We start from the raw sequence: 14,438 nt of genomic DNA, 5'->3' as shown, positions 1-14,438 counted from the left end.
ATGGCGCCGTTTAAATAGTTTCACGTATTAATGGTTTTGATGTTCTCAAAGGTACAACTTAAGATTAGTAGTGCAAAAGGCGAAAAATGGTTTGTTGTTGAGAACTCGGGCTGAGAAAAGTGTTCACTTTTTTAAGTATTGAACTGCACATCTACTTTTATTACTGTCATTATACTTTGAACAATGGATGAAGAGATTCCTATTACCAATTTTGTTTTGGATGAAAAATTTTAAACTTGGGATGCGTTTGATACGAAACTGAAACAATATCAAGAAACAAAATTTCTTACAGCTATAGGAACAAACTCTGAAAAAAATGATACATCAAAAGCAAGGTTTGCTAACTGCTAAGTTGGATACTGAAATTTGAGGTAAACCTAAAATCCGTAATGGACGGCAGTGCGATAATATTGAAAGACGACATGAAACTATACCACATGCTTTCAACCAAAATATTGGATGAGGAAGTATTTCTCACCAGAAGCATGGCAAACATTAAAGGTTGCCTTATCTTCTAAAAGGAATATTGCAGAATAGAATTGCACGGTATGCAATACAGACGTTCGTAATGCGGCATCACTGGTGTGTGATGGCTGCTTGGAGTGGATTCATAAAAAATCCGTCGGACTTAAACATGCTCCAAAACCCCTTACTCGGGATATGTAGAAACTGTCATTGTAAATACAAAAATAAAGAAATTGTATGTAATAATTGTATGTATTGTAAATATAAAATAAACGTCATCAATTTTTATAAATTAGTACATATTACAAGTCCCATCGTACATTGCTGTTTCAAGTTCATGTTTCGCTATAAATTAGTGAGACCCATAATCTGATGTGTTCCTATAGAAGGAAATATATTATTATTAAAAGAAATCTGAAATGACCAGATCAGTTGCTTTCCCCTAGACGGTAGATATCCTGTCATGACCTAGATATGTTTTCGACACAACAGAGGACTTTTTCGTTGACGAATGCAAGATTATTTGTAGCAAAACTCCATAAGTTGTCAGAAAGATATGTTTCACTTAGTAGTTCCAATCTATTCTCTTCAAAAGGAGTGACAACTACTTTGTTCCCTGAATTCGAGAAAGACAATACTTTAGATATACACCAGAACCTGTACGACTACAGTATTAACAGTTCAGAAACATTCTGGGCAACACTTGCAAGGTCCAGACTGAAATGGTCGAAGGAATTTTCCCAGGTCAGTGATTGCAACTTCAATGAAGGAAAGATAAGATGGTTTATGGATGGACAACTAAATGCTTCAGGTATGTTTAATAGTAGTCCGAGATTACTCTGACGTCCAACGGCTGTTTTGCCAGACACGGCCCCAGTTTGTCTGGCAAAATAGCCGTTGGACGTCAGAGTAATCTTGGACTAGTTTAATAGAAACCGCTGACGTTAGGAAATTATTTAACTTTCTTGCTGCAGCCAGAAATTTGTATTGTCCAATGTCTTCACTGTGGTGTCCTTATATGTTTTTGTACATTGTGACATGTTTGTCAGTTTCTTTATATCTATTTGGAACAACAACAACACTCCAATGTGACAAAATTATGTATAACAAATTCAAAGTCTATTTGAAAGTTCAAATTTCATAGTTGTAATCTTGAACTAATTAAATTAAACCTACCTGTTTAGCCATTTTTAATTAATGTCAAAAATACTCATTACTAGAGTTGTTGAGAAAAATTCTGAAGGATTTTATGAAGTATAGCTACAATGTTTATCATCTGACTGTCAGACACCAGATCTGTCATGTTTTTGTACAATGTACAATGTTTTATTTTCAAAAAAATAACGTCATTTGTAGAAAATCCAGTGCCAATCTGAAAAAAATCATAATGTTACAATATCAGCACATAAAACACCAACCTCAAACTATTTACTAGTTATTTTTAGTACTGAAATTTATCAAATAATTTTTTTTATGATTCAAGCAATCTGACACCAGAGCCAGAACTTTCGAAAATACTAATTTCAGGATTTTATAAAAAAATCAAATATTTATTGCCATATAAACATATACATGTAAACGAATATGGGCTGTGACATCACACGGGAAGTCAAGGAAAAACATTTCATTTTTAAATTTAAATCACGATTGAATGCAAACTCAGTGGCGGATCCAGGGGGGGGGGGGGGGTTCCGGGGGTGCGCACCCCCCCTTTATTTTTGCCGATCAATGCATTTGTATCGGGACATATGTTTTGCACCCCCCTTTGCCCTGGGTGCCCTGGGTTAGCACCCCCCCCTTTCGAAAATTCCTGCATCCGCCCCTGCAAACTATACATTTTCTATTGTGTAATCATGACGTTCCATACTTCTATATATAGACTTAGTGTAATACGATTTATCTCCCTTTATATACTCAACTACAGCTATGACGTTACATACCTACCATTACATAGTTACGTTAATCATGTATAGTTTCACCTAAAGATTGTTATTTAAAGCATGAAAGTACTAGTGAATTAAAACTATTCATACCGGAAATGTTGGATTTATTAGTAATCTATAGATATAAACTAGAACACACCCGTGATATGGCGGGTCCGTGACTGAATTGAAGTATATAACAATGCGTAAGCCTTATTTTAGTATTGGTGTTGTCATCTGATAAAGTCATGCCTATTATAAGATACACAGTTTTCTTTGCTTTCAAATCTTTCTGTTTGAACCGGTCGACCTGGAACTTATCAATTATTGGTAATATTAATTATTTGGAAAACAAAAGGTCCTGGAATGGAGTATTATTTAATTAACAGCATTGTCCTATATTAGTTATAAATAAAGTTGAATTCTTTGATTCACTGTTTTACGTCATCAGTGCCCGCTAAAAAATTGAAAACTGTACCTATATGCCTTATTTGAAGTCCAGATATTTAGTATTCGTATTGTTATCTTAGAAAGTATTACTGATTAAATTACTACAATAGGGAACAATTTGACAATGATTGAATTTAGTAGTGTCAACCCTGTGATTATGAACCGTGTATATAGCAAAATCCTAAATACACCGTTTGGTGGTGCACCTGTCAGATGCGAAACATACAATAGGTAACAGGTGATTCTAATATGACGTGCTTCTTTAGCTTTGTAAACAACACCGTGCTAAAATTCTCGATATATCTATACTTAGCGCAGACTCCAAGATGTACACAAATCGCTGTTTAAATATGCCTCCCACGTAAATCCACATGTATCGTAACCTATGTGTAAACGGTTGTGGATTTCGCTGTGTTAACAATTACAATTGAATAAAACCCTAGAGAACATTTATTCTGATTCTGATGCATAACAAAAAGAATTTACACATTAGAGAACGGAAAAATGGACAAAAACAAAATAAATTAAAATTCCGCGAAATTCCAGTAATGATTTTTGCGCATTAACGTCGTTTCAAAACATGACGTCATACGAATGAAAACGTCAAAGCTGAAGGTTTTTCTATTGCGTTTACCTTCTAAACTCGGATACAATTGCATTAAAATAAAGTATTGAGGTAGGTGTTGCTTGTTTTCTGTTCTATTGCAATATTCGCACATTTACTGATTTCAGCAAGTCAACATGGCGGCTCCTTATTTACAACATGTCAACAGTGAATTTGACGGTAGCTTACGATAAAAAAAATCTAAAATTGCAAATGTTGGGTTTACTGAGAAGTAAAAAAAGTAATCACATTTTTTTTCTAGCGGTTAGTTAAGAAATCATTCATGCAGGTTTATTAGATTTGTTTTACAATTATCGAACAGTGGGTAAAATAGAACAGCCACACACACGGTATACCCATCATCGCTTCCGTTTTTTAATGATCGTATTTGTCCTATTAGAATCGAAATAATTCATGGAAGCCATAGATTTGTTGTAAATTTACACATGGCCTGGGCCGTGATATTCGTTAATTTTATCCCTCGCTAACGCTCAGGATAAAATTCGAATATCACGGCCCAGGCCATGTGTAAATTTCCAACAAATCTATGGCTTCCATGAATTATTTCTTAAATATACTATTGGTATCGGTATCGGATTCGACCCGGGACTTGTTAATTATTGGAAATATTAATTATGTGGAAAACAAAAGGGTCTGGAGTGTTGTCATGTTAAATCTACACCATTGTCCTTAATTAGCTATATGTAAAGTTCTTTGATTTGTCGTTTTTACCCCATGACGGCTGACAAATTGGACCTCGCTATTTTAGTATTATAGATATTTGAATTATATTTGAAATATATATATATATATACAACTCGTCTAAACATCAACCCAACAATGTTAGATCTGTAAATTTGCTTTCGCAAATTTTTGGTTCTTCCCTCGCCGGGATTCGAACCCATGCTACTGTGATATCATGACACCAAATCGCCTGCACTGCAGCCGTCCCGCTAGACCACACGACCACCTGGGCTCTCAAAAAAAGAGCTTTCGGTGGGCATGTGTTACCTTTCCATGTCAGTTTTAATCTAGCGGCGTACTACAGTACATGATATATAAGGCATGAAGATGTTATTGTTACAGATCAGCTAAATTATCTATAGTAAAGGATCCTACAAATTAATGTAAGATACAGTCACAGAAAACAATTATATTCATAAGTACGTCTGAGTCAGTGACAACCCTACAACAGATGTATCCATCGGATCGCCATCAATGATGGTGATACATGGCTGTGTACATAATGTATATACAACTCGTCTAAACATCAACCCAACAATGTTAGATCTGTAAATTTGCTTTCGCAAATTTTTGGTTCTTCCCTCGCCGGGATTCGAACCCATGCTACTGTGATATCGTGACACCAAATCGCCTGCACTGCAGCCGTCCCGCTAGACCACACGACCACCTGGGCTCTCAAAAAAAGAGCTTTCGGTGGGCATGTGTTACCTTTCCACGTCAGTTTTAATCTAGCGGCGTACTACAGTACATGATATATAAGGCATGAAGATGTTATTGTTACAGATCAGCTAAATTATCTATAGTAAAGGATCCTACAAATTAATGTAAGATACAGTCACAGAAAATAATTATATTCATAAGTACGTCTGAGTCAGTGACAACCCTACAACAGATGTATCCATCGGATCGCCATCAATGATGGTGATACATGGCTGTGTACATAATGTATATACAACTCGTCTAAACATCAACCCAACAATGTTAGATCTGTAAATTTGCTTTCGCAAATTTTTGGTTCTTCCCTCGCCGGGATTCGAACCCATGCTACTGTGATATTGTGACACCAAATCGCCTGCACTGCAGCCGTCCCGCTAGACATATATATATATATACACACATAACTCAATTTATATTTCATATTTTTTGTCAAATGTATTTCTATTTTTATTTTTTTCTATTGTCTATTGCAATTGTGTGATAAAAAATCAATGTACAGATTATGCCTGTAATGGGTCCACTATTGGGAATAAAATATATATCTATCTTATAATACACACACATATATTATATATTTACACAAATTAGGCTGTTAGTTTTCTTGTTTGAATTGTTTTACATTGTCATTTCTGGGCATTTTATAGCTGACTGTGCGATATGGACTTTGCTCATTGTTGAAGGCAGTACAGTGACCTTAAGTTGCTAATTTTTGTGTTATTTTTGTCTCTTGTGAAGAGTTGTCTCATTGGCAATCATATATATGGGGTCAATAAATTACATATGGGGTGAGAGGGAAGCTCCAATCCCCATATGGAATTTACTGACCCATATATATCGTGTTAGGTCACTAGCACACCTTGTAACGAATTTATCTTACCGACTATCTTCACGTGGTATTATGACTAGTAGCCTATCAAAATGATTACAATATTTAGAACCTTCTTCCATTTGTCTATACAGAAAGCAAATGCCCACAATAACAACTATTAAGCTTTAATTTCTTTTATGAATTTATGTCAATTGTTGACTACATGTATCAATTTCTTTGTCTTTGATACCTTCTAGATTTTTTGTTTTGAAAGTGAAGTAACTCCTTAATGCCAACGATAACAACTTGTTAGCTTTTAGAATTATGTTTATTTTAATTTATTTCATCCTTTCATCATCCATGTCATCAATTTCTTTGTCTGTTAAATCCTCTCAGTTTTTTCCTTAGCACAGTGTTGTTTTTATAAAGGGTTGTACCAGTTTTTTGTTTTGAAAGGGAAGTAGCTCCTTACTAACCCCAAATGCAGTCTAATTTATTCTGAAGTTTTGATATTATTTATTTGACATTCAGAATTTTTTTCTTAATAGTCTTATAATTGAAAAAAAAAATGTGAGAATCACATATAAGTGTTGTTCAGTTTTTAAGACAGATTTTTAACTAAATAGATTGATAAGTAATTACTTTGTTAAACAAAAACAAAAATGTGTGAAAAATCTTTCTTAGACAGGTTCATTTAGAACATACTCAACCCTTCTCGTCCAATGAAAAGTCAGTCATGGCAATTAATCAGACTAAATGTATAATAAAACAGTCTAGGGACAATGCCACTCTTACATATGTTATCTAAGTAGCAAAATATTGCATATATTTAGACAGTATACATTGTTTTTACTACTAAAATCATTTTCAATCTACTGACGAGCATACTGGGTACTTTAGAATAATTATAAAATTTAAAAAAATTGACCAATTTTTAATTTATTTATGATTTATTTATTTATATTATGTTTAATATAATGGCTTCACATCTAAGTTGTCTAAATGGCAGTAGTCCTTTTGCGCCAATTACTGTTTTTCAGGGGTATCATTTCCGCCAAATTTTGTTTTCCAAATGTATGAATTGCGCCAATATTCGGTCAATCAGAACTCATTTGCGCCAATTTACCTGTACACGTATCTATCATAAATATTAATGATTTAATATTAATTCTTATGTTTGGCTTAAAAGGTATCATACGTGCGGAAATATTTCACCATGACGATGAGCATCTGGAGAGAAATGACTTGAAATGCATTAGACAGTCCATGCAGAGATAGAGAAGAAAACGTATTGCTTTGCTGAATATTTAATACAAGATATGCCAAAAGAGAAGAAAATAGAAGTTTTTGCTAAATAAGTTTTAGCCACATATGTTGATGACACTGTGATGTGTTTCAACCATCATCAGTATGGGCTGAAACCAGGGATGGGGTAATTGAAAATGTAATGGTAATTAAGTGTAATGCATTACAATTTTCCATGTAATTGAATGTAATGTGTAATTGAGTATTTTTTTAATTACATGTAATGGTAATTTAATTAATTACATTGAAAAAAGTTGAATTACATTTCAATTACATATACTTTTATGGTGTTAAAGATAAGGATTTGTGTTTAATAATATAAATTGTAAAATAATACTTGTTTTTCAAATATTGATATTACATACTTTTTTAATATATGAAGTCTATAATTTATACTGAAGTTACAATGTATATTAATATTTATTTTACTTACAGATGGTTTTATAAATTAAAAAAATGTGAGAATCATATATAAGTTCAGTTTTCAAGAAAGATCTTGTAACTAAATAGATTAATAAGTAATTAATCACCTTGTTAAACAAAATCCAAAAAAATGTCACTGTGAAAGGTTTACTCCTGGTTTGCCCACTTTTAATTCTACCAATTATCTATTGGTTATGAAAACAAAAAAGACAAAAGGTTTAATGAGCATACGATTGTATAGTCTGTTCCAACTTAGGTAAATAGTTTGTAACTGTTTTCCAAATATTCAGGTTGTTTTATTGTATAGCAAAATTATAAAAAAATCAAATATTTTTTCTCAGTAATTTAATATCAATTCAATCAATTAATTCAACATACATATACAGCAAATAACTAAAAAATGATATTGACTTATAAAAGTGTCTTTGTGTTCATTAGTTTCTGAATGATTTTCATTTATACACTGAGTACTCTTTTATTGCAAACTTTATTTAATAAATTAATTAATTTTATAAATGCATTGCATAAGGAAATCAATTAAGCACAGAAAAGTAAATACACTACATGTAAAATGATGAGAAATACAATCTTTTATATATACATCAAAAGTAACAAAACATTTAATATATTTACAAAGTCACAATTAACAATAATTCACTTCATTGTTCAGTTCAAATGGAGAAGATGGAATGTTGCGTCAGAGTAATCTACTACGTTGATGGGTCCTTGTTGGTATTTGTATACGAGTCTGGTGTCTATTACTCTGTATGGTCGTCTTTAAGGTGAGCGGGTTCCTCCTGCTGCATACTGGATAATGTTGCATTCTGTTAGTGCTTTTGTCTTCTTCAGTAGCTCAATGATCTCGTAGATGTTTGGGTGGGCGTGTTTGAGTCGCTTCTTATGTTTGTTGTGCCATCCTTCCAGGTGATTTGTGCATGGTGCGGGGTCCTTCTGTGTAATAGTGGTTCCATAGAAAGCGGTAGTTTTCAACCCAAAACTCTGTCACGTAATCTGTAAATGAACTTGTAGCAGGTATGTTTTCAGTTTCTCTAATGTCTTCTAAAGTGTTTAGCCAAACATCGTCAACAAGGTGGGGTGGAACAAGAGGTACCAGTAGTTCTGCGGCTCGTCGTATCAGTTAAGTAATGTCTTCATTTTCTTTATAATAGGACTGTAGTCCATATTTCTGTGCCTTTCGCCATATACACTGGGTGAAGTGGAAGAATCTGCCTTTCACGGTTACCCCTGGACATAATGTCTGTGTTGCGTTGTTGGTTGCTGTCTCGTAGTCAATAGATAGTGTTTCTGGTTGAAGCTGAAACTGGTGTTGTTGATCAATGGCTACTGAACAGTTGCATTTATATTCTAGCTGTTAAATTTTATTGGATAATTTTATATTTTACTAAATTTTGAAACATTGTATTGTATTGAAATTTAAAAAAAAATAAGTTGAGTAAATTTAAAGATATTTAAATGAGATTTATTCTATTTAATCTTTAGTTTCATTATTTTACTTTTCACCTTTTTTTCAGAATGTACCAATAATTAAAAATATTTGTTGATAAATTGAAATATTTATTCATTTTAGTACACATTTTCCCTATTTTTTTTTAATATATTTTATCCTGCCAAATATATATGAAATATAGAATTTTTTTACACATTTTCCTTGATTTAATAGCAGAATATAATATTCTTTTTAAATTTTACAGGTAAAATATAAGGTAAAAAATATGACTATAATTCAGAAATAAACTATAATTGTTAAAACAACAATTCCCTATATGTTTACATATACATGTAATTAAAAGTGGGCAAACCAGGATGACACCCTGTGAAAAATCTTTCTTAGACAGTTCATTTAGAAATTAAAATCACTGCTCACAATCATTTTGTCAAATTAATATACACAAAAGGATTATAGAAATAAAATATTAACAGCTGTAAAAACAAACAGCAATTAATCAGATTAAAATGTCCAAGGGCAATGCCACTGTTACATGTATTTTTATCTAATTAGCAAAATATTGCTAATATTAAATAAAGGCAACAGTAGTATACCGCTGTTCAAAACTCATAAATCCATGGACAAAAAACAAAATCGGGATAACAAACTAAAACCGAGGGAAACGCATTAAATATTTATAAATTAATAAGACATTTATACACAATTTGTACTAAAAAATATTTTCAATATTGTGACGAGCACACTTTTTGATATTTTTAATGTAAAAAAATTTATTTATGATTTATGTATAATATTTTTATTTATATTATGTTTAATTAAAATGACTTCATTTCTGAAATGTCAAAATACCCCTTGATGTATTGGCTAGTTAATAGGAACCAATTCCCCCTCCTTTCAATATGATGATCTGCTGATCATAGAACTTCCATGTTCTGATCAAGCAATATCTGCCACATTAGCTCCTGTCGAAAAGCTATTTAGAATTAATGTCAAAGTGTTCAGAAAAGAGTGATTCAGACTTAATGACAAAACATTAAAATAGCTAATGATTATCAAATGCAACGCTTAAACTATGCTTACATGAATATTTTACACATGCATTATTTATACATGTATATAATATTGTTAAAAATACCATGACGAAATGTAATGTGTAATTTAATTAATTACTTTAGTAAAGTAATTGTAATTTAATTAATTACATTTCAAAAACAGTGTAATGTGTAATTGATGTAATTGATCATTTTTGCAATGTAATGTGTAATTTAATTAATTACATTCCAATGTAATTGACCCCAAGTCTGGCTGAAACTCTATCTATCAGTAATGAAACAGAAGCGTTCCAAAGGAATTATTATGAACTGTTTATGCATTTCATCCTTTAATGTTTGTCTTTTTGGACAATAAAGTGAAGTTGTTACAAGATACAGCCTACTACATACTTCAAATTAGGAAGTACTCATGCAGAAGCAGTAAGAAGAAAGTATGTTTCAGAAAAGGAAACATTTGCTGTGTAAACTGTGGGTTTCAAGTCCGAATAAAGGAGGAGGGAAGTTGTTTTTCTTCTAATTGGCGCAATTGTATGTTTTATTTTTTGGCGCAAATGATGTCATGTAATTTTAAAACAGGTGGCACAAACGTAGCATTGGAGAAAAAAAGTTGTGGCGCAAAAGGACGCATCTTTGGCGCAAACAGATCTCTCCCATCTAAATACCCCTTAATATTTTGGCAAGTTAATAGGAACACATTCCCTCTTCTATCAACACAGATCTTATGATCAAGCAATACCTACCACATCAGCTCCTGTGGAAACAAAGTGTTCAAACCAGAGAGATGCAGACTAAATAACAAAACATTAAAAGTACAAACAATGATCAAATGCAAGTATGTTTCAGAAAAGGAAACATTTGCTGTGTAAACTGTGGGTTTCAAGTCCGAATAAAGGAGGAGGGAAGTTGTTTCTTCTATTTGGCGCAATCGTATGTTTTATTTTTTGGCGCAAATGATGTCATGTAATTTTAAAACAGGTGGCGCAAACGTAGCATTGGAGAAAAAAAGTTGTGGCGCAAAAGGACGCATCTTTGGCGCAAATAGATCTCTCCCATCTAAATACCCCTTATTATTTTGGCAAGTTAATAGGAACACATTCCCTCTCCTATCAACACAGATCTTATGATCAAGCAATACCTACCACATCAGCTCCTGTGGAAACAAAGTGTTCAACCCAGAGAGATGCAGACTAAATAACAAAACATTAAAAGTACAAAGGATGATCAGATGCAATGTTAAAACTATGCTGTAAGCCTACATGAATGAATATTTTACACATGCTATGTATACATGATGGACATGTAATATATAACAGGCTAATATTTGAATTTGGAATTATTTTTAATTATGGAATTTGCATAAATTCTTGTGCTTGAATTTTTTTTATAAATTCCATGTTTATTTGGTATTATAATGTTTGAGCGGTTCCTAACACTTTCCATACAATGTATTTTGTATAGATAGTGTTGTGCGCGGCACAGTACATTCTATTGAAAATGTACTATCTTCTTTGTAAAAGAAAGTGTTGTGCACAGCACAACACAATTAAGTAGAGAATAAACATGGAATTTATTAAAAATTTCAAGCAGAAGAAATCATGCAAATTCCATAATTAAAAATAATTCCAAGTTCAAATAATAGCCTGTTATATATTATTTTAAGTTTAAAAAAGTTATGATGAAATGTAATGTGTAATTTAATTATTTATTTTAGTAAAGTAATTGTAATTTAGTTAATTACATTTAAAAAACTGTGTAATGTGTAATAAGTGTAATTGATCATTTTTGCAATGTAATGTGTAATTTAATTAGTTACATTCCAATGTAATTGACCCCAAGTCTGACGTGTAGTCCTTTAACCAATCATATCTCTATAAATCTATAGGAGGTAAGATAACTTATAATATCTTCTAACCTTCAAAGTGACAAAGGATGGAGCAAGGATGTACTGTGGATTCATTTATTTTCCTGGGTACCAATTTTCATGGATTGAGGAAAACTTGCATATTCGTGGATATTTAAATTCGTGGTATTGGGAAAGTTTGCATATATTCCTTTAGAAAATTTGTATTTTTTGAAAATTTCAATTCGTGGTTCTCCCATTTCTACGAAATCCACGAAAATTGATATCCAACAAATATCAATGAATCTACAATATTAACTCTGACTTATTTCTCAATTCCACCCAACAGAAGGTAATATTATAATGATATTTTTCTGACAGAAATCTGAGGAAGATGCTCCTGGTAAACCCTATGGCTTAGTCAACATATTTGTACAAAAGTTATCACTAGAACCTCTCAATAAATGTTGTTGTGGATTTTTCAAGTAAAACATCAATTGCATTAATTAGTATTAATGATCAGATCACGACTGACTTGGCGTTTACTTTTTTGCCTTTTTACCCTTATTTGACCCTTATTTCAGTACCCACTTGGGGCTATACATAAAAAACGATAGCGTGTGTGGGGCATTCATGTACTATGGACACATTCTTGTCGTCATTTATTTCGAAAACTGTAATATATACATATAAACTTTGGAGGAGACCCACATGTAGCATCTGGCTGTTGGCAATCCTCTTTAAATAAATAAAGAATTAAATATAAACTTTAAAAATCAAACATGATCAGCAAGATAATATCTGTGAATAGGTACGCATAGCTATGCATTGTCAATTATCTACATATTATAGCTTTAATTGCTCTTAAACAACTTTTTGCTGCAAATATGAGCAGAAACTAGAGAAGAAAAAGATATACTGGAAACATACAATATGATCAGCAAAACAAGTTCAACAAAAACATGATTTAAGTTATGAATTATATTCTACTTACATGTTACTTAAACAAAAACGTGATTTAAACTATGAATTATATTCTACTTACATGTTTATACTTATATCTATACTCAATGATGTTAGAGAGTGATTATTGTTGAGAATGAACATAGACCTAGGTGAGAGACATGGGCTCTATAAATCCTTCATATTCAATTATGATGTGATTGATTTTGTTGAAAAACAAAATGATCACACATTATTTATTATTTCAAAAAACTTTGCAACATTCTTTTATATATTGCAGTTAATTGTGTTGACAGACATTTAGAAAAGAATGGTGATAATGTAGCTTTAATATGGGAAAAAGATGAACCTGGCACAGAAGAATTTATTACATACAGGTACAATAAGATTTGATTATATTTGATGGAAGACCTGCTGTTAATGCAATTTTCAGCAATAGTGCTTGATTTATGTTCTTATGTTTGATTGGCTTATATCTCAAAACTAAAGCATTTAGAGCAAACCTGACATGGGGTAGAATTGTTCAATTGGTCAAAATCTATCAGCCCTGAAATATTCAGACGAATAGAACAACCAATTGTTGGGTTGCTGCCACTAAATTGAAAGTTTTAAGGAAATTTTGCAGTTTTTATACGACCGCAAAAATTGAAAAATTTTTGGTCGTATATTGGTATTACGTTGGCGTCGTCGGCATCCGAAGACTTTTGGTTTTCACACTATAACTTTAGTATAAGTCAATAGAAATTTATGAAATTTAAACACAAGGTTTATGACCATAAAAGGAAGGTTGAGATTGATTTTGGAAGTTTTGGTCCCAACAGTTTGGGAATTAGGGGCCAAAAAGGGCCCAAATAAGCATTTTCTTGGTTTGCGCACTACAACTTTAGTTTAAGTAAATAGAAATCTATGAACTTTTGACACAAGGTTTATTACCACTAAAGGAAGGTTGGGATTGATTTTGGGAGTTTTGGTCCCAACAGTTTAGGAATAAGGGGCTCAAAGGGTCCAAAATTAAACTTTTTTTTTGTTTGAATTCATCAAAATTGGGGTTCTTTGATATGCTGAATCTAACTGTCTATGTAGATTCTTAAGTTTTTATCCCATTTTCAAATTGGTCTACATTAAGGTCCAAAGGGTCCAAAATTAAACTTTGTTTGATTTCAACAAAATCCTTTGGTTTTTTTTGATATGCTGAATTTAAACATGTACTTAGATTTTTTATTATTGGCCCAGTTTTCAAGTTGGTCCAAATTGGGGTCCAAAATTAAACTTTTTTATGCCCCACCTACGATAGTAGAGGGACATTATGTTTTCTGGTCTGCGTCCGTTCATCCGTCCGTCTCGCTCCAGGTTAAAGTTTTTGGTCAAGGTAGTTTTTGATGAAGTTGAAGTCCAATCGACTTCAAACTTAGTACACATGTTCCCTATGATATGATCTTTATAATTATAATGCCAAATTAGAGTTTTTACCCCAATTTCACGGTCCACTGAACATGGAAAATGATAGTACAAGTGGGGCATTCGTGTACTGAGGACACATTCTTGTTTTTGTTTGATTTCAACAAAAATTGAATCCTTGGGTTCTTTGATATGCTGAATCTAAACATGTACTTATTATTTTTATTATGGGACCAGTTTTCAAGTTGGTCCAAAGAGTGGTCCAAAATTAAACTTTGT

General features: G+C 32.3%; 1 protein-coding gene across 1 annotated transcript in view; it reads left to right on the top strand.

Annotated features, from left to right (window-relative positions):
* The first annotated feature begins 872 nt into the window (after nt 1-872).
* LOC139514221 (acetyl-coenzyme A synthetase 2-like, mitochondrial) overlaps nt 873-14,438 on the top strand; it is a 94,804-nt gene continuing 81,238 nt past the window's right edge. The window contains exons 1-2 of the mRNA XM_071303072.1: nt 873-1,276; nt 13,042-13,138. Of these exons, the coding sequence (XP_071159173.1) occupies nt 940-1,276; nt 13,042-13,138 (434 nt within the window). The 5' untranslated portion in view covers nt 873-939. The remainder of the gene's footprint in view (nt 1,277-13,041; nt 13,139-14,438) is intronic.

This window comes from Mytilus edulis, chromosome 3 (assembly GCF_963676685.1).
Source record: "Mytilus edulis chromosome 3, xbMytEdul2.2, whole genome shotgun sequence".
NCBI lineage: Eukaryota > Metazoa > Mollusca > Bivalvia > Mytilida > Mytilidae > Mytilus > Mytilus edulis.
The sequence above is the reverse complement of the archived record's forward strand: the minus strand, read 5'-3'. Positions and strand labels throughout refer to the sequence as shown.